The sequence below is a fragment of the Dysidea avara genome, chromosome 4, assembly GCF_963678975.1.
Source record: "Dysidea avara chromosome 4, odDysAvar1.4, whole genome shotgun sequence".
Lineage (NCBI taxonomy): Eukaryota > Metazoa > Porifera > Demospongiae > Dictyoceratida > Dysideidae > Dysidea > Dysidea avara.
In genome coordinates, this window is record NC_089275.1 from 21,170,906 (window position 1) to 21,198,532 (window position 27,627).

Sequence of the window (27,627 nt, forward strand, 5' to 3'; positions counted from 1 at the left end):
GTAATTTCCAATGATTTTGAGCCATACAATTGTGAAAATGTCGTCAAAGTCTAGGGGTGCAGCCCCCTAGACCCCCTGCAGATGAGTCCACCTTCCACCTCAACACCCCTGCCTGAAATATCTTCCTACGCCTCTGACAGACTGGAATGTAGTTCGTGGGTTGCTGGTAACTGTGTATGAGCTTGTGCTGTGGCTTTCAACTTCTGTAACGGATTGCTTGAATGTGGTTTGCCGGTGACGTGTATATGAGTTGGGGTTGTTCCACACAGCTTGCACAATATTCAGATTTCATGGATGTCTGCATGATGACACAAGATACCTGTAAAAGAATAAGCAGGCACTGAACATAACCTTAAATTAAACACATGCAACTAACCTGGAACATCAGTCGCAACACAAAAAAGACACTTGCTTGGATATCCTCATGGCTTAACTATGGAGTAACATGTGTAATTAATGGACACTAAACAGAATGCACAACATAATTTTCTTTTCTGCAAGAACTTTTTAACACCTAGTAAGGGCACTACCAGCTCACCTACAATAGCATTTCAAGAGATGTGATATTAACTTGCTTACATCAAGTACAACCAATATGTGGTGTATGTGTGTGAACATGCGTCTATGGTGTTTGCACATTTTGTGTGTGTCTTGTGCTTGTATATGAAATAAGCATGTGTTTGTATGAAGTGAAATGAAAATAATAGTAGGATGTTTGTGATTTCTCTCATAGCCCTCAGCAAAGCATCTTGCTCTACTAGTGGCAAAGCAAGTTGTTAAGTTGTTTTCGGGACACTATGGCAGTGGCCATAGCAGGTTTTATTCATTGATAAGTATGGAATGATTGATATACTCGAATAGAACAGTCAGGAAATAAAATTATTCTAATAGAACAGCCATTGAACAATATAGCTGAATATTTACATCTCTGTCTGAACACACTCCCAGATCCAAGATGCAATCTCAGAGTTGCTATTTCAAGATGGTGGCATTCACCAAGATCACCTAGAAAAGCATGCTTTGCAAATAAGTGCTTTACACACATCTTTGATTACCTTGACTTTAGCTATTACTTGGCCTGACCAGTAAATTGCATAATTTCCATCCTAATAAAAATTAAAAGCTACTATAGGATTGTATGACATATGCTCACAACTTCTCAGCAGATTTGTGTGGGGTTGCAACACCTCTACAAGACAGAATTCATCATACACTCCCATGGCTTGAACATTAAGTCTGTAAATTATATAACTGACAAAAATTTGTGATATCCCTCTCAAAAACACCTTTGCTGTAAAACTGGAGCGGCCAAAAAATCAATGTTACTACAACTGATTATGATTACCAAAGATTTGTTAAGTCCATGCAAGAATACCTTGGCTGTAAAACAGGCAAATAAAAGTAACTGGCAATTGAACAACTGATATCTAAAGCAGCCAAGAATAAAAGTCAACTTGATACAACTAACTGCGCTGAATTATTAACTTGAAAAATTGAATCTAATCATTCAACTGTGTTTTATACATTCACCCTTGCTACATCCTAAATTAATTCTTTATAACTCTAATTGGCTGGTAATTTGGCCGCCTTTTTCAATAGTCAGTGTAAAGAAAAAAAAAGGCGGCCAAATTACCAGCCAATTAGAGTTACAAAGAATTAATTTAGGATGTAGCAAGGGTGAATGTATAAAACACAGTTGAATGATTAGATTCAATGTTTCAAGTTAATAATTCAGTGCAGTTAGTTGTATCAAGTTGACTTTTATTCTTGGCTGCTTCAGATATCAGCTGTTTTGGTTGCCAGTTACTTTTATTTGCCCGTTTAGAGCCAAGGTATTCTTGGAAAATCTTTGGTAATCATAGTCAGTTGTAGTAACATTGATTCTTGGCCGCTCCAGATATCAGTCTTACAGTTAGCAGTTAATTTCATGGCGTGTTTTTCTTCAGCTAAGCTGGGGTTACAGATACTTGTAGTTTCTTGGATGTACCTTTTTTTACAGCAAAGGTGTTTGTGAGGGGGTAATAATTACTGGGGCATGTGCCTGGAAAATGTAATTGTATAGGAAAACAATGTGTGTGTGTCATAATATTATTCACACATTAATAATGTTGTAGCTAACAATAGACACTGAGCTTGTAAATTCAATTCACAATCAAAATTCCATACATACATATAGCAAATTGTGTCATAATGATTAAGTCAACATCTGCGGATAGACTACATTGGATGTAAATGTTCCACCATGATGTCTGCTGTGTTATGCTGACTTCACAATTTGTACACTAACATCAGCAAATCGATGTGCTCTTGAAAATGCTACATATAATTGCCCATGGGAGAATATGGCCACTCCATACAACTTTACCAAATGTTTGTCTTGTTGATTGTCATTGAATATGAAAGATGCAACAGGAATTGGCATCGGGAAAGCACAAATGTATGCGTTGATTATGCTGGCATAATTTTTGGCATAATAGGGGATGAAAAGCATAAAGTATAATGCTGGCATAATGGAGCATAATTAAGAGCATAATGGGCAAATTTCCACCACACTAAGTATAACTTCTGCTATAACAGTCACAAATTCAATGGATAACCTAGGCCTGTTTTGGATGGTGAAATGATTCTTGACAACGAGTAAAAAAATTCACTACAGTCGTACAGTTATATTTGCACTCAACGGAATGAATGCTTTTCATTGTGGGTTTGAGTTTTATAGGGCACTTGTATAGTCATGTGCCAACTAGTACCAAGGAATGGCAAAGCGGTTTAGGTGAGCTTCAATCATTGTATTTGATATTATATAAAGCGTCTCATCGTCTGATTTGTGATATCAATAATAATGATGATACATTTCCCTTGATAATAACAACAACATTTCCCTACTTAAGTGGCCTCCCCAAGGTTGGCTCCGAGTGTGGCCCTTGGCCAGAATCTGGGTGGCCTGCAGATCAAGTCACGATGGAGTTTGCTATTTTTTAGCCCTTTTAGGTATTTGTCCCGTTTCACTTTAGAATATTTAGCTCAAAGATTTTCACTTATGTTCCTAGGCTATGGGTAAACACATCAAACAGGCTCTGCCTACTGTGTACACCCTCCAGTGCCTAACTGGTAAAGTAGATAATAACAATAATAACAAAATGATTATTGGAAGCTCCATTGGAGTCTATACCATACAATACAATAGAAGCTCTGATGATAGTAAAGTTAGTGGTGAGTCAGTATAGCTAGTGAATGTCTGGACATCGAAAATAGTGAAGTCTCTGCAGGTCTGCAGTGAGGCTGGGGTAAATATCAAACCAGGAAACTATTTCAAAATGATTGAGATTCTCTAATAGAACAGTCAGTCAAACACTCTAATAGAACAGTCATCGCATGCAACAGAGTGTTTGTCCCCGGGAGGCTGATATGTTCTTGGCATGGTGCTGCAAATGCAAATCACATATTATACTGAGCAGTTGCTGTCCTTTGAATACCAATTGCTACAAATCAGAAGATCAATCAGAAATCATGCATAATATTTTCTACATAATTATTTGCATACAAAGCTACAAAGATATTAGACAAGAAAATCCTTATAGCTTATAGATATGCACTCCTGCTCTATTATGTCTACCACCTCTGTAGTACATCCCAATTTCAAGCTATTGCTATTATTTGTATATACGTATGTTGCAGTTGAATTGACACTTCTCCATTTACATTCTATCATATGAAGAACTTCTCTGCACAAAGAAAAAGCACACAAAATAAAAGCATAATGCATTTCTAAAAAGCATAAAAACAGCATAATAGGCAAAAATTTGGGGAAATGCCAAAAAGCATAATAGGCAAAGTTTGGAGCATAATAGACTCAAGCCTACACAAATGGCATATCACAATCTGATGGTACTAGTTGCAGTCTTGGTATTAGCACTCTGGTATGCTTTGCTCTGCCAGTAAGAACTTCTGCATCAATGCAGTTATCATGCAAATGGCATATCAGCATGTGTGTCCCATTACATAAAACTTCATGCAAGTTCAGATTTCACAGTAGCATTACAACAGCACCAACATTCAGCCTAAGCCTATGGAAAGACATTCCGCATGGTGTAAGACTATTTAGGAATTCGACTGGATACTCATTCATCTGCATGATCACATACAATGTCATCCATACTGAAATAAGTTTTGGACTTTCCTGGAAGGAGATCGAGTTTTATTTCATTCAATTGCATCATTTCTAGGACACAATATCCAGTGTTGGGAGTAACGCGTTACTTATGTAACGCGTTACATAATATTATTACTTTTGCGGTAACAAAGTAATATAACGAAATACGCTATGAAAACAGGTAGTATAATGCAAGATACTTTACTTACAAACGTAACGTGTTACCTAAGTAATATAATTACTGTAACGAGTCTAATATGACATAATATTATTACTAAAAGTAATGAAGTTACTAATCTCGTTAGTAATCCTCTGAGTAACGCCTAACCACAACGAAGTAACGAGGCCTACTGAATGAAGCTTATTCACTAGCTTCTTATTTATAACCAAGATTTGCACATTGTCCAACAATGCAATCATGTCACGTGATAAGGTGGTAGTTTCACACGTGACAGCTTAAGGCTGTGGACAGAAAGTAATATAATATGTAATATTATTACAGTTACTTTATTTTATGGGTAATATGTAACTGTAACTAAATAGTTCTGTTGCAAGTAATATGTAATATGTAACTAGTTACTTTTACAAAGTAACTTGCCCAACACTGACAATATCACACGGTCAGCAAATGTGTACTTGTTAAACTGGTCACCAAATACAGAAGTGACAACTGATTCAGTTACACATTTGTCTGGTATCCTGAGCATCCTGGTAACTCTTGATTGGTAAATCATTATTACCAAGTTGTAGTACCCATTGGGAAAAATCAGCTTCATCAGTCATGTTAGTAGTACTGTAAGTTGGAGAGATGACCATTCGGCAGATTGCTTAATGCAGTTCTCAATGATTACAGATGGATGTCCATGTCATACTACTGAAGTACTTGTCGGAAATTGCCTCCCCATAAAAATGGTTTCCCTCCAAATGAAGTGTCAATTCCTGTTATATCACACAACAGCCTATCAATTGCATTGAAGGCATGTAGTGGCACCATGGATGCCTTACCCACAATGAAAAGCAACATGTTCTGAAGCACTGCAGCATGATTTTATGTGGGAGTAATATTGCAAGAGCTATTATCAAGCAAAAGAACTAGTAATTTGAATAAACTGTGTACCTCCATTCAGTAGTGTAGCAGCAATACCAGTCCATGCTGCTGTGGCAACAGTGTGTCAATAATCACTAAACTCTGCAACTAAATAGTTAGTTGTATGTGAAAGTTTTATCACTTCCACCTGGCCCATCCAAGTAAAAGATGTTGAACTTAGATGTCATGAATGACATGACTACATCAATCACAGATTGGACAATGGCACTCTGATGTGCATGCATACTTCGTAACTCTGCAGTAAGTTCATGTCCAAGTACATTACCCATACTGTTGTCAATGTCTGTAGTTGTATTTGGCATTGGAATATTATAATCAAATAAACATTTCCCATTATGTGCAAGCAGTGAAGTTAGCTCATGTAGGCATTGCTCTATGGACTCATCATAAGTTAAACATAACACATAATCCTCAATCATGCTTGACTTATGATTTGTCCATAGCTGTAATGGATTAGCAGGATTACATGGGTTAAGATCATTGCAAACATTCTTCTAAGTTGGCATGGCATTTGAAATGATGCAGCTTCAGCCATTGCCTTGTGCCACTGCGTGTCATCCTTAAGTAGACCTAACATAATGTATGCCTCCTTGAATGTGTCACACTGTATTCCGTCAACTATTCGCGCTGAGTTCCTCAAAATTGTTGGCACCAGGAATATGTAGCAATAGTATACATAAATAGTATAATTCCTAATCACTTGGATTAATTGCATATATACTAATGACTTCAATGCCTCCTGTCTTTCTCTTCTGCCATTTACATGTACGTATTGATACCAAATATGTAACTTATTGGTACTTCAGTGTACAGTAGTCCATTTGCACTTACATCAGACTCATTTAATTTAAACCATGTTGTTAAATGCATGTCACGATCACATGCATTGTGCAGTGCCTGTTCTTCCTGTCCTTCACAAAAGTAAATTTTCTGTTCATTTGGCAAGTGGATAGCCAAATGCACAATTGTGTGTGATTGATGGTGCATAGGAAACTCAAATAGTCTCCAAGCAGCTTCTGGTGCACTGACATATCTAGCATCCACAAATGTACGCATCTCATCATGTTCCAGATGTTCCCTGAATTCAAATTGGGCACAATCATGTCCCTTGTATACATGCTTGCAAAGGTATTTCACTGATACAACTGACATACATGCCTCCACATTAATGTGTGCAGTATATTTCAGCAGCAGCCAGGGATTGTATGGTACAACCCATCAATTGTCCACCTTAATATCTATCACCTTGATGGTTCTACCATTATCTCTACGCCTATATCATATCTATCACCTTGATGGTTCTACCATTATCTCTGTGCCTATATCGTGGGTACCTATCCACAGATTCCAATGTCTGCTTATTGTAATCTTTTGGGTATCCCTTAATACACACTCCTTCATCCATGCAAATAGGTCTCACATATCCACGTGGCCCATGTAGCTGTTATGCAGGATTTGATGATAGCATATAACCTTGAGTTATTATTTACATCAGGTATCTCTGCTGATATTATTTTTATCGATATCATTCCTATATCGTAATCTGTTGTCAGGACGAAAGTGTGTTAGTAAATGGCAATATGACAATTCCCACTTTTGAAATTCGATTACATGAGCTTTAGCAACTACTTTACTCAGGACATGACGTACTGTGATGTCATCAAGAAATTCTTTCAATTTCAATTTAAACACCCTGGCTAACAAATCCGGTCTGTTAAATGGCTGTTCACCATTAGAAAGGTTCTTAGTGATTTCATACCACTTGGGATTGCATGTGAAAGTCAGAAATAAATCAGGTTTGTCAAACTTTGCAATTCTTACTTCTACTTGTTTTGTTGCGTGTAGTGTGTCCTGCTTCCAGTTTGCATCTTGTTAGCTTGAGAGGCGTGTTTCTTTAGAATACTTAATAGTGCACTTTGCGACACTTCTTTTATACTGGTGGGTGTGACTGCCGGATGCTATCATACGCGCCAGATCACATGATAAAATTCTCTGATGTGATTGAAAAAGCGATTGATCCTATTTTATTGGATAATGATGTCATATGTCTTCCTTTAGCAACGTGTGTGTATCAGAATATAGTGAACCTTTCCGTAATCTTAAAATGGCGAGCCACACTCAAGGTCAGCCAGTACAGATTGGCATGAAAACCACCTTATGACACAATGATTTGGACGGGAGGTACGTCTAGTGAGTTTGAAACAATTAGGGGGGAAACCTAGGAGGAGTTTGTGTTTGAAAATTTTATGGCCTTGAGTTTTACTGTTCCTCCAGTCTGGTAACTACAGGGCAGGGTACGATCTAACAAAGACACACTTGGATGGCTGTCAATTTGCTATGAATGTCCAGTGAGTTTCAGAGGGATTCATAGCTTCTTCTGTTAGCAATGGCAGTTTAAAGTGGTATTTTCTTAGTTTATATCTGTTATTAACTTGCTGGTGAATGATGGGATGGTGCGACTAATCAATCAAGATTATGCCCAATATGAGGTGCTTGTCATATATCATTTTGACCAGAGTGATGACAGTAGTGATGACGACATGAGTGACCAAGAAGGAAAGGAATGCAGTAAACTATAATATTGTAGGCACTATTGACAACACCCATGCCCCACAGAGACAGCCAGGTGGCGGAAACGAAAGCAGTTAAGGCCTGTTGAGATAGACATAGGTAACAGTGAAGAAGAAACTTGACAACATACAGCAAGGTAGTTCATCAAACTGAAATAAACTACATTTCAAGTCACCCTGTAGAGAGTTCAGCTAGAAACAAGTCACCCTATAGAGAGTGTTTAGCTACATTTCATGTAGTGTTCAGCTAGAAATAAGTCACCCTGTGGAGAGTTCAGCCACATACAAATTTCTCAGTACAGAGATCAGTTAGAAACAAGTCACTGTGTAGAGAGATCAGCTACATTTCAAATCACAGATCAGCTTGAAACAAGTCATCCTGTACACATATCAGCTAGAAACAAGCCATCCTGTAGTGAATTTAACTACAATTCAAATCGCCCTCTGTAAAGAGTTTAGCTAAACTCTGTAGAGAGATCGTGTCACCCTGTAGAGAGTTCAGCAAGAAACAAGTCATCCTGTAGAGAGTTTACCTACAAGAAAACTATCCTGTAGAAAGTTCAGCTATGTTGCAATTCTTTCTGTAGATAGGTTATGAGTCACTCTGTGGAGAGTTCAACTACAAATCACTCACCATGTAGTCTAAGAGTACAGATATGTTATGAGTTTTCCTGTAGAAGTTTCAGCTACATATACATTTCCTTGTAGAGTATTCAGCTCCAAACATTAGCCTGTATTTAGAGAGTTTTGATTAATGAACATGATTGTAAATAACATTGTTAAATGTACATGTACAGTAGGTAAACAAATATTCTTCTTCGTAATCCTTATTCCTGTAGAAAAGACAAGTTAAGGCTGTGCCTTGTCTTTCCTGTTATCTTCAATCAGGCTGTCGTTGTCCTTCTTCATGCAATGAAACCATTTTGAGGCATTAATTTTCTCTATCAACACTTTCCTTGAGCAGCATATTTAGATGCCGCAAACTTATTTAAGTGTTTACACTCAGTAGATACCAGTAACTTCACGATAGATTCAATACCACACTCACTTGACTGCACCTAATAATACGATCTTGGTTGATTAATAATGATTGAACAGTAGTCTCACGTGGCCAGACCTCTTATTCTCAGCATGGCACTTATCAATAATTATAATTATAAGCACCTTTTTCAGCTTGTAAATACTGTATAATTGATAAGTGCCATGCTGAGAAAAAGAGGTCTGGCCATGCAAGAGTAATTGAGCACCGCCTGAGGCCACACCTCTTAACACTCTATTTACTTATCATGATGGCACACCCTGTTATTATTGGTCTAGCTGTTTTCATAATGCCAGCGCAATAAAAATATGTTACACCCAAGATACTCTAATACAGCAGTCACCCTACTGAATAGAACTATCACGCATTTATAGCTGTATGTTATAACAAAAACCCAAACAAACTAGTGTGTATATTAAACATTATTAATTTATATATGAAGTAGGGATCCAAGCAATATAAAGTAGTGAAACAACAGATGAATGATGGTATTACAGCATAGCTTGGCGGGAAAATTCCTACTTTGGAATTTACCAAAATGATTGTTATAACATGCCAATGTAGGGATTTTCCCACTGAGCTATAATGTAATAACATTATTCATCTCTTTTTTACTACTTTTTATTACTTGGATCCCTACTTCATTTTTAAATTAATAATTTTGAATATACTAGTAGACAAAGAGTGCAGTCGTGCATATCTAACTCTAAAGGAATTTGCTTTGTTGTAAAACACTATTGCAAATAAATGGGCAGTATATTATCACTTATTATAGCCATGGCCATGAACAAGCAAATGCAAACTTATGGAGTACTTAATTGGTTATTGCATAGATCTTTTGGCTTTGGTATCATCAGATCGGTAGATATTTTTCTGTATTGGTAGAGCACTAGTTTGTCTTATATCATCATCAGTGTATCTGTAGATAAGAAGAATAATAATGTATGCAAAATCAAGCATTTATGGTTGGCTTTGGGGTATTTAAAATACAAAATGAAGTACTGAAATTAATATAATTAACATCATTGCAGCCATATTCATGGTATGGCATTTGATATACAATGTTTGATATACATGCGGTGTTTGATATACAGTTTACGTATGGGTCACATCATAACTTTGTTGTATTGTAACAGTCTATTATGTAAGGGATAATTCTGTATATATGGGGTACACTAATACCTGTGTTTGGTGTACTTTGTGCTCTAACTGTTACGCAGTGCCTGGACAAAGTGGATGGTCTGTGTGGACTGCAACCATGCAGTGCACTAGTCCTTGTATTGATGGAATTCGGACTGTAGAAAGACGTTGCATTGGTGAAGGACACTGCATTGGAAATTCTACTAAAACTGTATCTTGTGGATCTTCTACATGTGGTAAATTATGTTTCGTGGGCCAACACTAAATGCTTATCTTTACTATTAACTAAAACTTGAGTGTTTTCTTTGTGGTATAGATATTTATTGTCAATGTCAAAAGGTACCAAATTTGAAGTCTGCAGCTTTTTAAAATGCCTGGGCTTAAAAGTTGTGAAATGAAAGGCAGCAGCCAAGAAATGGCTGCAATGATGTTAATGTCAATAAATATTAATAATGGCTGTTACCTTAGATTTCACAACTTTTAAAATCTAGGTGGTTTGATGACTGTGATCTTTTCACAGCTTGCATGACTACTTTTATGTGGATTTCAATCCTTTTTGTACTTTATAAGGCTTTTAGGAGTTTTCACCCACTAATTAGTTTACAGACACTGTTATAAGTTTTGAGGATAGATGGTATTACTTTACTGTTTGTTAAACCAAGTGCATGCTTGGTTTCCTAAAGTTGTTTTCTGAAAAACTTGTGCATGTATACAAGTAATACAGTACATATGTTTATGTATGTATGTACGTACTGTGTTTGTGTGTGCGTGTGTGTGTACATGTGCGTGTGTGTGTGCATGTGCGTGTGTGTGTATGTATGTATGTATGTATTTTTCTTTGTCTGTCCACACCTGCACTTGTGTGGTAAAGATGCTTTATGTTAAAGTAGCCAGTATGAGTGCTCTGTAGACTCTATATGGTAGTGTGTCATGTGGCCCAAGAAGTTGGCACACCACACCATGAGTATATTGACAGGAAGAAAGAAACATGATTTTCACACATATGGAGCTCTGTAATCTCTTATTTGATTGGAATCAAATTTGCTACAGAAGTGCCCACCAGGAAGGGGAGTCTACATACCAAATTTGATAAAAATTTCCTCAGCCATTTCCAAGATATATATATAAGCGGCCAAAGTTTTGTTTTAGTTTCTTTGTTTTTTTCTTCATTTTGCACACTTTGCAAAACAAGGGGGTGTCACGCAGGTACACACTGTAGGTACGTAGATCTGCAACCACGGTCAAAGTCTCGACCTTAGTAAATTTTGCTTTGACCTGTGACCAAGAATCTTATCCAGTGGCTTAGTGACAATATTTCAGTACGTTTTGATTGTGGGTTTGAAATTTTTACCCTTGACTGTTGACTTGGCATGAATTTGGTGGCCTTGACCTTTGATTTAGACTTTGATTGTCGCCGCAGATCTACCTACGAGTGCCTGTCTGTCACCCCCTTGCAAAATCCACCATAACACACCAACATGTACTCCAATCAGGCTGAAATTTGGCATGCTTATTAGGGCTCATTAAAGCAAATCTCAGAACCAAGTTTGGTAGGAATCTGATGAACATTCATAGAGTTATTACCAATTGTTTGTGTAGAATAAGATCAAACTTCTGTCATGCCCACTGGGTAAACCCCTTGGAGGAATGAGCTGGAAATATGCTATGTAGATGGAGTAACCATTGTAAGAGTGCCTTTTTGTGGTTTGAAAGGAATTGAGATAAAGACCATGGAGATACCATACAAAACCTAACTTGTGTCACAATTATGCAATTGTGTTTTGTGAATTAAAAAAACAACAACGATTAACTTTCACACCTACTAAGCAAACCACTAAAAGGAGTGAGCTGAAAACCAGAATGTAGATGGAATAATCAACATAGAAAGTCATTGGGGGTAGTGCCACTGAGTTACAATGCGAAATCCAACTACGTGTAACAAGTACATGATCGAGATACTCTAATAGTACAGTCACCTTATTAGAGCATTCAAGTTTGTATGCATTTCAAATTAAATAGTTCATAGTGTTTTATTATTACAATAATGATGGTTTTTATTCAATTGATGCTGTTTTGAAGAAAAAAGCGCAGGACTTCATAGCTATCAGCAAAATACACTGTAGATAAACTGTATGTTGCGCATGCCTGTCTGCCTGCATGAAGAGTTCAGCTACAAACAAGTCACACTGTCAGGAGTTCTAGTAGAGAGTCCAGTTACATACCAGTTATCTGGTGAGACAAACAAGTCACCCAGTAGAGAATTGAACTACAAACAGTCACGCTGTAAAGAGTTCAACTACATATGATCAGTAGAGAGTTCAGCTACAAACAAGTCACCCTGTAGAGATCAGCTAGGTTACCTGTAGAGAAAACAGCTAAAGAACAGGTCACCCAGTGTTGTGTTCAGCTGCTAATAGAGCTCAGAAACAATTTACCATCTAGATAGTTCAGCTACAAACTAATCACTCTATAAAGAGTCATCTACAAGCAAGCCACTCAGTAGAGAGATCAACTAGAAAAAAGTCACCTGTAAAGTTCAACTAAGAACAGGCCACCCAGTAGTTAAAACAAGTCACCATGTATATAGTAGAAACAAGTCACCTGTAGAGAGTTCAGCTAAGTCACTGTAAAGTGTTAATTATACAACCAAGTACAAAAGATAATACGAAATGCGTAGGCTTGAGCCAATTATGCTTTGAAAACTGCCTATTATGCTTTTTAGCAGTGCTCAAAAATTCAGCCTATTATGCTCAAAATTATACTCCCAAAATCAACATTATGCTCGAGAACTGGCTGTTTTATCAGGATTTTCTGACTGCTGTATTAGAGTAAGTGACTGCTGTATTAGAGTATCTTGATCTTACTTCCAGTATTATTGATGTGCGCATTGCACAATTAATTAAAATTCTTAAAAATTGTCTGGCATAATGCTTGATGCTTTTGCTAACCTATTATGCTCAAAATTATGCCAGCATCATTAATAATGAATTAAATAAGTAAATAAATAAATAATAAATAATGTTTGAGAAAACTACAAGGCCTAAGGCTTCGCACTCACCGGGAATAGAATCCATGTTGTATGAAGAGACAATCATATAATGGGCGGGTGTTTTTGTTGTGATAGAAACGTACGGTGGTTCTATTTAACGCTGATCAAAACAGTTAGCACATGACACTCACTATTAATAGACCAGGTGGATTCTAGACAAGCGAACTACTGTTCATTTGTGTTTGAAAGTGGGCGACAGCAACTATTTCGATTGGAAGACGAGTGGTTGCTACTCCTACTTAATAAACAACACGATTGGAATTTGTTACTAATCGCTGGAGGTTAGTTTATGTTGGTTAAAACACTTCGATAGTATTGTTTCTTTAGTCTTGCATAACTAGGCTACCTTCACTCATGTATGAGATGGGAGAAAGCCTCACCTGGCAGGCCATTGTGCGAAGAAGGTGAAGTTTCCAGCTGGTAAGTTTGTGTGAATGTGTGATGATGCATAGCTCTCCACCTGAAGCCTTTTAGTGTCAGGAGTGCCAGACTCATCACTGATATGGGCCCTGAGAAAACTACATAAATATTCACTGCCAAATTCTACTGAACGCTGATGGAGAGAACAAACACAACATGCACAAACTGTGCAATTAGGCTGATAATTGCTGTGTGTATGGTTGTGCTTGCTACAGTCTGCTGCCATCAGCAATGCTCCACATACTTGTGCACACTGACATACAGTGGAACCTCTTTATTATGGACATTTTGGGACCCAGAATTTTTGGCCACGTTTTGCTGTAATATAGAGGTTTTCCTCTTTCAGAGGTAAAAATGTATTAACCAGACCTGTTGGGACCAAAACTTGTGTCCTTCTAATGGCGATGTTTTCTGATATGTCCTTAATTCGGGGAGTTTGTTGGAAGAGGTTCCACTGTATCCATGAAATTCTGGTATTGTATTTCAGCCACATTTGTTCTCCAAATATTTTTTTTTGGTCTTGCAACATATCCACGGCATCATGTGACCATTTTAGTACAAATGATCCAGCTCATGTTAAATATATACATAACTCAGATATCAGTTGTAAGTGACAGATAGTTGAAATACTTTGCTTTTATCCCAATCTTACCGTTGTCTGCTCTTGGCAACTCCAGCCATGTCTTAATCCAGCCCTCTAATCCATACATATCATGTAACACAAATTGTGTACAATTGCATACAATTAATGTAATAAGTATTTGTTGGATATTTAAGCTTTACTGCTTGTAGGAATCAGATTCAATACCATGATTCTCACAATTTAAAGTGCAATCTCACATCCTCACATCTCCACGGTTGGATAATCACTGATTGTAATTGCATACTAATACATCTCTTATGTATATGTGCCAGTCAATTCCTCTAGAATTGTATTGCTGTGCATCTTTCTACCTGCACACACTGTGTTGGCCATGCACTGTTTGTACATGCCCCATTAGTAGGTTGTCGCGTTGGTGATTGTACTTGGTTGTATTTGCCCCAGGCCTAGTAATAATAATAACAATAATAAAAACAGTTACCCTGTAGAGAGTTCAGCAATCAAGTCACCCTATACAGAGAATTCAGCTACATATAAGTCACCTAGACGTAGGTAGAAATTCAGCTAGAAACTAGTTACCTGTAGATGGTTCAGGTCACCCAGTAGAAAGTTCAGGTCACCTAGTTGAGAGTTCACCTACAAACAAATCATCCTGTGGAGAATTCAGTTGTAAAAAGCAAGTCATCATGTAGAGAGGTCAGCTACAAACAGATCACCTTTTGTTGAGTTCAGCTACTTAAACAAATTACCTGTAGAGAGTTCATCTACAAAACAAAATCACCCAGTAGAGTGTTCAGCTACAAACAAGTTACGTACCTTTAGAGAGTTCAGCTATAAACAAGTTACTCAATACAATGGCAGATCCAGGATGGGGCATTTGTTGCAAATCCCCCTCCCTCCTCTGCCCTTTCCTTTGAGGAAGAATTATAGCTATTACTTTGATATGCCAGTTTGGGCAATATCAGTTTATTACTCAAGAAATAAATACATTTTAGGTTATAAGGCAGGTGTAATAGGTGGAACTTGTTAACTTGTACATGCACACATATTATGTCATTGTAATAGGTCACGTGAGTGTAAGATATATAAGTAACTATTCTGTACTTATAACCAGTTGTGTTTCTGTGTGGTTGTATGATATATTACATTGCTGCTGTGGTCTAGTGTTGTTGCACGTCGTGTCAGCTTAACTACGAGGCTCGTTACAGTGGTAGCAGAGGATGGCTGAATCGAAGCATATAGGTAAGTGTACCGAGGCCTTTCCAATCTGGCGATATAACAGAGTGGTTATTACGTTTTGACATTTGTAGCAAAGCAAATGGCTGGAACACTGCCAAGAAGGCATTAAAGCTTCCTACACTACTAGAAGGAGAAGCTTTAGCAGCATGAACTGAGTGCCCTTCCTTACGTCGGTACCGGCAGTTATGGCCTCAGCTTAAGGTAGTGGATGGTGTTGTCTGCCGCAAGTATTGTCCTGGACCACTCCAAGAGTCTATAACTGTTCCAGTACTTCCTTGCAGCTTACAACATGATGCCTTAGTCCAGGCTCATGACACGCCTGCTGCAGGTCACCAAGGACAGGAAAAGACCTTGTATAGATTGCTCCATGATGGCTATTGGCCAGGCATGGTCAGTGATGTCAATAAACATTGCCAACAATGTATCACTTGCCAGCAATCAAAGCTACCCACACCAACCACAGCACCACTTATTTCTCTTCCAGTTGCTAAACCGTGGGAAATGATAGCAGTTGATGTGCTAGAGGTGCCCATATCTTTTAATGGTAACCGGTATTTGTTGGTGCTGCAGGATTACTTCACCAAATGGGCAGATGCCTTCCCCATGCCAGATCAGACTGCTAAACGCATCACCAAAGAATTGATTGGGTTATGTTCCAGAATGGGGCTGCCAAGTGTTCTACACTCCGACCAAGGCAGAAATTTTGAAAGCACCATTCTGAAGCAAACATTAGATGCTTTCGGGGTGACCAAGTCACATACTACTGCTTACCATCCCCAAGGGGATGGTATGGTTGAAAGATTAAACCGGTCTCTTCTTCAGATGTTGCATTCTTATGTTGAACAAGAAGCAGATTGGGAGCGCTATCTTCCATTAGTGATGTTTGTTTATCGTACCACAGTCCACTCCTCTACTAAGGTTTCTCCCTTCATTCTGATGTTTGGACGACAAGCTTCATTCAATAATTTCTCTGAAAAAGACGCATTCGACCCTAACTCATATGAAGCACAGCTATGACATAAGATGGCCAGTTTACAAGACATGGTAGAAGCAAATTGGTGGAAGCAGCCAGCTTCCAGAAGGCTGCATATGACAAACATTCAATGCATCAGCAATTCAAAGCGACTGATCCTGTATGGTTGTCCAACCCTAGATGTGGCAAACTTGATCCCAGGTGGGAGGGTGGATGGACTGTCACAGATATCAAGGGTGAAAGTACAGTTGAAATATGCAAGGGCAACACTAGAAAGGTTGTTCATGTTAACCGCTTACGGTATCGCATGGGATCCCAAGAGACAGCTGTACCTATAGAAGCCCAGAAGCCAGAGAGAGTATTGTGGCAACCATCAGCAATTGATCACTCTATAGTAATGGCAGATGATTCTGTACCTGGCCTAGCTTCTGATGACACCAGCACTCGCCGATATCCATTACGTGAGAGACGGCCACCTGAATGGCTTAGACCTTAATTATACGAACATTTACAAGGAGGGGCGAGTGTAATAGGTGGAACTTGTTAACTTGTACATGCACACATATTATGTCATTGTAATAGGTTACGTGAGTGTAAGATATATAAGTAACTATTCTGTACTTATAACCAGTTGTGTTTCTGTGTGGTTGTATGATATATTACATTGCTGCTGTGGTCTAGTGTTGTTGCGCGTCGTGTCAGCTTAACTACGAGGCTCGTTACACAGGCATACTACCTGTCTTTACTACACAGTTACCTGAAATGAAACTGTCACCCAGCACCTTCATGCATACTACATATAATCGTGTAAATAAATAATTTCTTTAAGCCATTCGTATCTTTTGTAAGACTTCACAACTTTTTGCTATGGTCTAACTTATAAAATTCAACAGTGAAACATGCATGAGAGGTGATTATTTGCTGCCATGTGTATACATCAACTACAACAGATTGTAACTAGATATGCAGTATATTACCTGCTTAGCGTTGATTCCTCTTTTTAATGATGTGAATGTGAACTTTTGTGCCCCTCCCCTTGCCAGCTCCTAGACCAGCCCCCTGCAGTAGAGCATCCAGCTACACACAAATCACCCTGTGTAGAGTTCAGCTACAGTACAAACAAACCATCCTGTAGAAAGTTCAGCTATAAGCTAGTCACCCAGTAGAGAATTCAGCTACAAACAAGTCACCTATTAGAGAGTTGAGCTTCTTTTGTAACTAAGTTCAAGGGCATAGCCAGGATCATCTGGAGTGGGGTTCGGATTCAAAAATATCTTGAGGAAATACCTGGGTTTTCCCCAAGTTACATACACAAATGGTGCCCTTAGGCAGTAACATTAAAAGGTCTTTGAGCATCTAACTAGCTAAAACCTACACACTGCTGTTTATGCAGTTCATAGATGCTATAAAACTACTATATTTCTAAGTAATCTTTACTTCCAGATAGCATACTGGCACCAACTTTCATTTCCTGACAGCCTTCCACACTTGATTTAGCAGAACTTTAATCCGACGATAAACATCTTTCTTGGTCGTCCTGCATATCCTTTTGATAGCCAGTAACTTCAGAGTTGACTAGTACTCCAAAGCATCACCTGAAATTAGCATACTGATGGTCAACTTTCATTTCCAGGCACACCAAAGCTCTCCACACTTGAATCTGTGGCTTTGAAAATCAACATTATTCTTGGTCCTGCTGTTGACGGTCAGTAACTTGAGACTTCCAATATATTCGAGAGACATCACATGCCTACAACATGTGACAAACAAACATGTGTTTATCATGTAAATATACATCAACTATTCACAGTTACTGCATACCTGACACATTGGTAACACGATCTATCAAATTTTGTTACAACAGTACTACTGCCCTTGCAACATGCGGCAGTCCTCCACCATTTCCATCTCCATCACGTGCGAGGTTGATCACGTAATGCATTACCTGATGAATACAGGATTTTCCCATTAAGACTAGCACAGTGCCGAGTCAGTGTGCAAGTAGCTACTGGAGAGCTCCAAGACTGAGTTTGGTGTGATTTTTTTCATTTTAAAAATTTCTACCTCTGAAAAGGGGTTCGTCCAAACCATCCAAATCCCCCTGCCTATGCCCTTGAAGTTACGTAGTAGATTAAAGTAACTTACTATAGTAATATACGTAACTAATTAGCTACATAGTAATTTGTAACAAGGATTACTGTAACTGTCCAAAATTGCAACAAGTTGGACAGTTACATACTGTAGGCCTGTTGAGAAAAGTTCATTTGTATTAAAACTTGTACAATTATAAAAATGTTATGTTTAGCTACAGTAACTCCACAATTGCTTTACATATTGTTTCTCCTTCCTGTAGAGAAGAAAAAAGACAGGTAAAATGAAGCCCCAAAGCTGGCCTATGGCTTGCTTTTAAGTATACAAATGTAAAAAGAAGTGATATCTAATCCTTTACAGCAAAGCTGTAAAAAGGGTGCGGCCTCCAAAAAGCCATGATAATAAGCTGGCAGCCAAGAAATGGCTGTGATGATAGGTAATGGTAGATAAATGGTAAGGTTACGGGATACTGCAACCCACATGTACACTATCAATCATTTTTCATGATTTAGGGTTTTGATTTTTCTTAATCCATTATTATCAAATATTTATACATTCTTAACTTCGACGTGGAATTCAAATGTTGTTATGGAAACATGAGTTGTCCCCTTGCCAATTAGTGAAAACTATGAACCAAAAATCAGACCAATGAAGAACCATGATAACTTGCTAACAATTCTAAGGTTTGAAGAACATCACTTGTGAGGGACTGACAAGAGGATTTGTGAATAATTTGTATAGCTGCTGAAATATGACTATACTATGGCCTAAAACAAGACACTGGTCACAAAATTAATTTTTTAAATTCTATCACAAGCACTAGAAACAGTATTTCTATCAAATGGCTCTGTCAGGCCCTAGACAAGAAGCCAAACTAGTAGTCTGGGTATACAAAATGTTAACAACTAGTTTGACAGTCCTGATTTTTGGTTCAGGAAAATATCGCCATTAGTCAGCAAAACTATGCATGCGCTTGCAGGTGCACCAGTTGCTAAGTGTGTTGTATTATGTTATCTTGTACTGTTACGTGTGTTTTCTTGTACCTTGTAACTGTCCAGTCAGCACCCCATTATTCTCCCAACAATTTAAGCTTGTTACCAGCTGATACACAACACAACACCACCAAGCCCGCCTTAATTATGTAATAGATTTTTGTTGACAGTTGCTCACTATCCCGTAACCTTAATCCCCCCAAAAACACCTTTGCTGTAAAAAAAAGACGTGTCCAAGAAACTATAAGTATCTGTAACCCCATGTAAAACAGATAAGCTGTAGAAAAACACTCCATGAAATTAATGGGTAACTGAAAGAGCTGATATCTAGAGTGGCCAAGAATCAATGATGTTACTACAACTGACTATGATTACCAAAGAATACCTTGGCTGTAAAACAGGCAAATAAAAGTAATTGGCAACCAAAACAGCTGATATTTGAAGCGACAAGAATAAAAGTTAAGTTGATACAACTTACTACAATTATTAACTTGCAACATTGAATCTTAATCATTCAATTGTGTTCTATACATTCACCCTTGCTACATCCTAAATTAATTCTTTGTAACTCTAATTGGCTGGTAATTTGGCCGCCTTTTTCAAAAGTCAGAGTAAAGAAAAAAGGCGGCCAAATTACCAGCCAATTAGAGTTACAAAGAATTAATTTAGGATGTAGCAAGGGTGAATGTATAGAACACAGTGGAATGATTAAGATTCAATGTTGCAAGTTAATAATTGTAGTAAGTTGTATCAACTTAACTTTTATTCTTGGCCGCTTCAGATATCAGCTGTTTTGGTTGCCAGTTACTTTTATTTGCCTGTTTTACAGCCAAGGTATTCTTTGGTAATCATAGTCAGTTGTAGTAACATCATTGATTCTTGGCCACTCTAGATATCAGCTCTTTCAGTTACCCATTAATTTCATGGAGTGTTTTTCTACAGTTTATCTGTTTTACATGGGGTTACAGATACTTGTAGTTTCTTGGACACGCCTTTTTTTAGAGCAAAGGTGTTTTGGGGGGGATATCACTAATTTTTGTCAGTTATATAATTTACAGACCCAATGTTCAAGCCATGGGGGGTGTATGATGAATTCTGCCTTGTAGAAGTGTTGCAACCAAAAACAAATCTGCTGATAGGTGGTGAGCATATAACATACATTCCTATAGTAGCTGTTAATTTTTTATTAGGACAACGGCCAGTGGAAATTACTGGTCATGCCAAGCAATAATCGCTACAGTCACGGTTACCAAAGATGTGTGTAAAGTACTTATTTGCAAAGCATGCTTTTCTAGGTGATCTTGGGGAATGCCACCATCTTGAAATAGCAACTCTGAGATTGCATCTGGGATCTGGGAGTGTTTTCAGACAGAGATGTAAATATTCAGCTATATTGTTCAATGACTGTTCTATTAGAGTATTTTTTGCCTGACTGTTCTATTAGAGTATTTATTGCTTGACTGTTCTATTGGAGTATATTGATCATTCTGTACTTATCAATGAATAAAACCTGCTATGGCCACATAGTGTCCTGAGGACAACTTGGTTTGCCACTTGTAGAGCTAGATGCTTTGCTGAGGGTTATGCAAGAGATCACAAACATCATACAATTATTTTTATTTCACTACATACAAACACATACTTACATCATATACAAGCACAAGACGCACACAAAATGTGCAAACACTATACACACATGTTCACAAACATACACCACATATTGGTTGTACTCAAGTTAATATCACATCTCTTGTGAAATGCTCTTGTAGGAGAGATGGTAGTGCCTTTACTTGGCGCTAAAAAGTTCTTGCAGAAAAGAAAATTGTTTAGTGCCGATTAATTACACATGTCACTCCATAGCTAAGCCATGAGGATACCCAAGCAAGTGTCTTTTGTGTTGCGACCGATGTTCCAGGTTAGTTGTATGTGTGTTTAATTTAAAGTTAAGTTCATTGCCTGCTTGTTCTTTTACAGGTCTCACTTAACCTTGTGTCGTCATGCAGACATCTGAATATTGTACAAGCTGTGTGGAACAACCCCAACTCAGATACACAATCATTGGCAAACCATGAACCACATGCATATGTACATTCAAGCAATCTGTTACAAAAATTGAAAGCCACAACACAAGCTCATACCGACAAACCATGAACCACATTTCAGCAATTTGTTACAAACTTTGTTGCACCGTGGTATGTACATAATGATCGATTAATGAAAGCCACAACACAAGCTCCATGGTGCATAATGGAACTTATATAAATAGGTAGTGGTTACTGTACCGAAAGATTTTTATTTTCGTGTCTTGTAGTTTCCCCGAGCATTAGACTTTAGGGGACGCGAAAAGTAACATTAGCATTAGGGTTAGGCTCGGGTTCAGCTTTGGTTTCTTCTTCACCGTTAGGTTACGTTCTTCTTACTGTATTATAGTGGATATAGTGAGACTACTACGTGAGTAGTGTTTATAAGGTAGAAAAGTAGGGGCAGTGGGTAGCTAGCAGCGGTAGCTCAGTGGTAAGCCTACTGCTTGCAGTTCCAGTAGTCCAGGGTTCAAGCCCAGGTTGAGTTTTGTGTTTTTTTTTTTTCATTTAGTGACCCTTTTTTGTCTAAGTTTTACTGTCGGTTCAATAGCAAGCCCGGCTTATTGAACCGACTTTCGGTTCAGTAACCACTGCCATATAAATAAGTTCCACCTGACTGACAATTATCATGTGACCTACATTTAGGAGATATCCCTTGGAAAGTCCCTGCACAGTAACACTTCAAATGAAAAGTGAACACACTTGATACACTATTTATATTATTATTGATGGCAGTCCATGTCTTGAGAGGGAAGTATAATATTATTAAACACTAAAATACTAAGTACCGCATTGTAGAGCCATAACCAAGAACAAGTTCCACTCAACTGACAATGATCACATGGCTTATTTAGGGAAAGTCTCTTGGAAAGTCCCTGTAACACCTCAAGTGAATACACGTGATACGCGGTTTACATTAATTATTGATGGCAGTCCATGCTGAATACTACTAAATATTTGTTAAAGTGTAACTGGATTTCAATGGAGTGGCGAAGCATACTTTAACTGATTTGAAACTAAGATACGTACACCGCTTGAAGAAGTCGAATGGCCATTAAAGAGTCGCGAGAATACTGATGTACTCAGCTCTTCGTGGAGGTTCAGTAACGAAAAGAGAAGTGGAGGTTCAGTAATGAAACGATGAGTGGAGGTTCAGTAATGAAAGGAGGAGTGAAAAAAATGAGGCTAGTGTACAAAGTGCCACATCTATTCACACTGATTAACCGCGTGTATGCGATTGGTTTTTAGACTGTCAGACGTCTGCCTGACTAGTGCAAATTCACTGAGACCAAGCTGAAAACTTCTGTGATGGTACCAACTTGAGTAGCAGCAAATACCAATATTATCCCGCTTGAAATTATCTCATGGATGGATTGTCAACAAGGTGTACTCGTACAGACCAAACAGCTTTCAGTATTGGCACTGTAGTACCAATTTAGAAGTCCCAGAACTAGGTGGAAGAAGTAAGGTAATCCACATGATGCTTGTACAAAAAAAATACTCTTTCACATTGCATACTGGTCTTTATGTACAGTGAAACCAGGATATTGTGTAGTAAGGTCACTGCTGGGCCAACTTGTGAATCCTCAAACGTATTACGTCAAGAGTGTGATGAATTTTCAGTTTCCCAAATCTGTCATTTATGTAAAAAGTGACAGATTTTTAGTTGTATCGTATTTAATGCCCGCCTGTCAATTTTACAGGTACAGGGTACTTGGTCATAGCATGCGATTCTCTTACTAGCAGTGCTACATATGTAACTTGGCTAGAGCTCTAAACTTGGCAACCAAGATCAAGGTTCGGGGGGTAAGTAGACAAAGGAATTTTATAATGTTATGTGTGTTCTTTAGTTCTCAATTGTCAAGTGTACATGGACTGTACACTAAGTGTATGTGGACTGTAGTAACATCAAGGATGTTGTGGATCTTCAGGTCAGTCTGTGTGTATACTAAGAAATTTTTGTATTACCTCAAGGGTGTGATGAATTTTCAGATCCCCAAATCTGTCATTAGCGTAAAAAGTGACAGATTTTTAGCTGCATTGTATTTAATTCTCTGTCGATTTTACAGGTACAGGGTACTTGGTCATAGCATGCAGTTCTCTCACTAGCAGTACATACGTAACTGGACAACTAAGATCAAGGTTCGGGGGAGTAAGTTTATATAGACAGAGGAATTATATAATATTATGTGTGTTCTTTAGTTCTCAATTGTCAAGTGTACGTGGACAATGAGACCTGGTAAGATCTTGGCATTATATTTCAGTTGATTATAATATTCTGAATTTCCAAGATGAGGCGTACAGTTGTGATGGGACTAACTATCCCATTTTATTGTCAAAATTTTATTGTTAATGTCACAAACAATTAATGTAATATATTTTGTTATGTAACATGTGTATTAATTAAGTGACATGCATGATGAAAGCCACAAAGGGGGTGACTACTTGCTGTTAGGGTGGATAATGCTATGTAACAAGCTGGTTTGAGCACCACCAGAACACACAAGTTATTTTAATACACCATGTGTGGTGTGGCAACAAGAATGCTTGGAACACCTCTAGTGACGCTACATTCTTGATGCTTTCACACTTTGTTTATAAGTCATCTGCCAATTATCAACGCACGCATGAGGCGTGGCACTAAATGGAGTTTAAAAGATTTCTGCTTAAAACACCTTCCCTAGGGAACTTACGGTTCTACACGCTTTTACAACTTGTTTATCAGACATTAGAGCTTGTGTCCACATTGTGTCTTTAAAAGTTATTGTAGGGATTAGAGGTTTGATCGAAGAAAATACGTGTATGGACAAACCAGAATTTGACAGTGTCAGTACTGGATGGACTGCACAAAGAAGGGTAAGTTGGCAGGTATAAAGTGACGGTAGGTGTAACATAGGGTAGAGAAATAAAGTGAAATATGCGTAAATACGCCTATTCATATTTTAGTGAGGTCGCAAGACGATGATGATGATGACGACTCTTAAAAATTTTTTTATCACGTAACGCCATACAAATCTATTGAGAGATGTTGCGTAATCCAGGATAATATTGCAAAACCGACCCTACACATAAATAACTCACAGTAGTGGCTGCGTGTCTTTTATATGGGCGTGCGCTTTGTAGTTTCTTGGCCGCGCGACTCACTACCGTGAGTCTTGATAACGACAATTCAGATGAATTTGTTGCCAAGTCCTAGTGAAACTTGGAGAAAGCACTACAATTCACTTGAATTGTTGTGGTTAAAAGTTTCACAATTTACATACCATCACAGCCATTTCTTGACCGCTCACTTGGAATTCACATCTTTCACCATGGCTTTTGGAGGCTACAACCTTTTTTGTGGCTTGGCTGTTTTGAATCAGATTAAACTTACAGACTAGTAAGCTTTGCTCTTACTTATTGTCAGTACAGTGTGAACAGCCTTCCTAGTGAGCTGTACAGGTGTTGTAGCAGCCAAAAATTGACAGCTCAATCCTGGTAGGCTACCAGAAATTGTGTATTTCTCAAGTCTAAAGTTGCATATCTCTCTTGTACATGGAAAAAAATGAAAAGAATTTATCAAGAGAATTTTCGTAAGAAAACATGATAGACACACTAACATACTTCTGTGAGTAATTTGTGGTTAAAGTGGTTTGTTCAAGTTGCAGTTAACATTGTATAGCAATGAAATAGATCAAATTACAATATTTACAACATATAATTCACTAATTAGATAAGTAATAGCATGGTTGATTAATTGCCTGTTTAGCTAAAGTAGGATAGCATTATGTAACTACATGGGTGCCATGGTTTCTAGAAGCATAACATTAACTTGTTAATGTTATTGCAATTTCTAATAGAGTGTACATTTTTGAGGAGACATGGCTAGAATGTTACAAGAATATCCATTGGTATTAAAATTATAAACTTTTACTATTAAGACTAGAACTTTCATATACGTATGTGACCAGATTTTACATCCAAATTGCACATTAGGCAAAGTCAAACTAACACCACCAGTGGATAGCTACACTATCATACTACTAGTTTTCACCCTCAGTACTACTTGAGGCTGGTTATAACAGACGTCTTTTCTGGGTGGTGTGGCGAGCTCAAATGGCAGTTTCTGGCCTTGTGAAGGACCTTGCTTGGAAAGAATCAGTGGTTTACTGGTGGATGGCCTGATGATGTTAGCCAGATGTTTTTTTGCAGTGGGATCTAATCGATGGAACGGAATGAGGCGGAACAGAATCAGGGGCTAAATCACAGAACCACAGAATGGAACACTTTCTTAAATCAAGTTTGTAGCTTACTACGTATATGCCCTTGCAACTTATTAGCGGTATCTCAAGATGATCAAAAAGGCAATAGATTGAAACAAAGGATTGATTGTGAGTTTAGTTGTAATTAGTAACGAAGTATTAAGTGTGGGATCATTTCTCATAGTAATGTTTTAGACTTTGACATCTGAGTTGATCATTAGAATGCTGCCACTGAATCAGTCTCACTATTAACTATGCCGGGTCTCACTTTCAAAATTACAACTTCATTATACCTAATGTCACAATTAGAAAGCTGGTGATAGGAAAACATAGCTGTCCTACTCAGTTTAAGGTAATGAAACTAAGGAAATTTGGAAAGTGTGTAAGGAATACAGTAAATATACAGGCACTATAGCTATCAATGACAAAAAAGAGACTAACTATATCATCAGTCTGTCACGGTCAATGAAATGCAGAATTGGATTCATCAAAACATTGAGTGCATTATCATTAGCTATAAGTATTCTCAATAGTGAGTTAGAATCTTTCTGTGCCTGTGATCTCTCTACAGGGTGACTTGTATCTAGCTGAACTATCTACAGGATGATCTGTTTGTAGCTGAAATCTCTACAGGGTGACTTGTTTCTGGCTGATCTCTCTCTATAGCGTAACTTGTTTCTAGCTGAACTTTCTACAGAGTGGGTTCTTTGTAGCTGAACTCTCTACAAGGTGCATGATTTCTTCTAGCTGATCTCTCTATAGTGTGACCTGATCTCTCTGTAGGGTGACTTTATCTAGCTGAACTCTCTACAGGGTGATTTGTTTGTAGCTGAACTCTCTACAGGGTAATTTATTTGCAGTTGAACTCTATGCAGGATGATTTGTTTGTAGCTGAACTCTCTACAGGATGGTTTCTTTGTAGCTGAACTCTCTACAAGGTGACTTGCTTCTAGCTGATCTCTCTAGACGGTGACTTCTTCTAGCTGATCTCTCTACAGGGTGACTTGTATAGCTGAACTCTCTACAGGGTGATCTGTTCTTAGCTGAACTCTATACAGGGTGATTTGTTTGTAGCTGAAATCTCTTGTTTCAAATTGATCTCACTGTATAGGGTAACTTGTTTGTAGCTGAACTCTCTGCAGGATGGTTTCTTTGTAGCTGAACGCTCTACAGAGTGATTGTTTTTTGTAGCTGAACTCTATATAGGGTGATTTGTTTGTACCTGAACTTTCTACAGGGTGATTTGTTTATAGCTGATGAACACTCTGCAGGGTGATTTGTTTGTAGTTGATCTCTCTACAGGGTTTTCTTTGCAGCTGAGATCTCTACAGGGTGACTTCTTCTAGCTGAGCTTTCTCTTGTTTCTAGCTGATCTCTCTACGGAGTAACTTGTTTGTATAGCTGACTCTTTACAGGGTGGTTTTTTGGTTGCTGAACTCTCTACATGGTGACTTGTTTGTGGCAAACTTCTCTAGAGAGTGACTTGTTTGTAGCTGAATTCTCTTCAGAGTGACTTACTTGTAGCTGAACATTGTATAAACTATAAAGTGACTTGTCTGTAGCTGAACTCTCTACAGGGTTACTTGTTTGCAGCTGATCTCTATAGGGTAACTTGTTTGTGTAGATGAACTCTCTACAGGGTAATTTCTTTGTAGCTGAACTCTCTCCACAGTGACTTGTTTGTAGCACAATTCTCTAGAGAGTGTAGCCGAACTCTCTACAGGGTACATAACTTGTTTATAGCTGAACTCTCTTCAGTTTGACTTGTAATGTTCTGAATTGCTACAGCAATATATTTGTAGCTGAACTCTCTATAGGGTGACTTGCTTCTTGCTGAACTGTCTATAAGATTAACTGTTTGCAGCTGAACTCCCTACAGAAGCGGTTTGCCTAGTAGGTGTAAAATTAGGCAAGTTATATAGTGCCATCA

The 27,627-nt window shown here is 38.0% G+C and overlaps 1 protein-coding gene and 1 long non-coding RNA gene across 6 annotated transcripts in view; both read left to right on the top strand.

The window, feature by feature from the left end:
• Positions 1–27,627, top strand: part of LOC136254264 (insulin-like growth factor 1 receptor) — a 250,582-nt gene that overhangs the window by 25,067 nt on the left and 197,888 nt on the right. Inside the window, exon 4 of the mRNA XM_066046928.1 lies at positions 10,091–10,246. Coding sequence (XP_065903000.1) covers positions 10,091–10,246 — 156 coding nt within the window. The remainder of the gene's footprint in view (positions 1–10,090; positions 10,247–27,627) is intronic.
• On the top strand, positions 22,040–23,886 carry LOC136254270 (uncharacterized). 5 transcript variants are annotated; one of them, XR_010700411.1, is made up of 4 exons: positions 22,040–22,924; positions 22,991–23,253; positions 23,307–23,387; positions 23,526–23,652. It is a non-coding gene; the product is annotated as an uncharacterized lncRNA (long non-coding RNA). The 5 variants fall into 5 exon arrangements; XR_010700410.1 differs by having other exon boundaries at positions 22,047–22,640; positions 22,705–22,924; positions 23,160–23,387; XR_010700412.1 differs by adding an exon at positions 23,659–23,886 and having other exon boundaries at positions 22,050–22,924; positions 23,160–23,387; positions 23,526–23,608.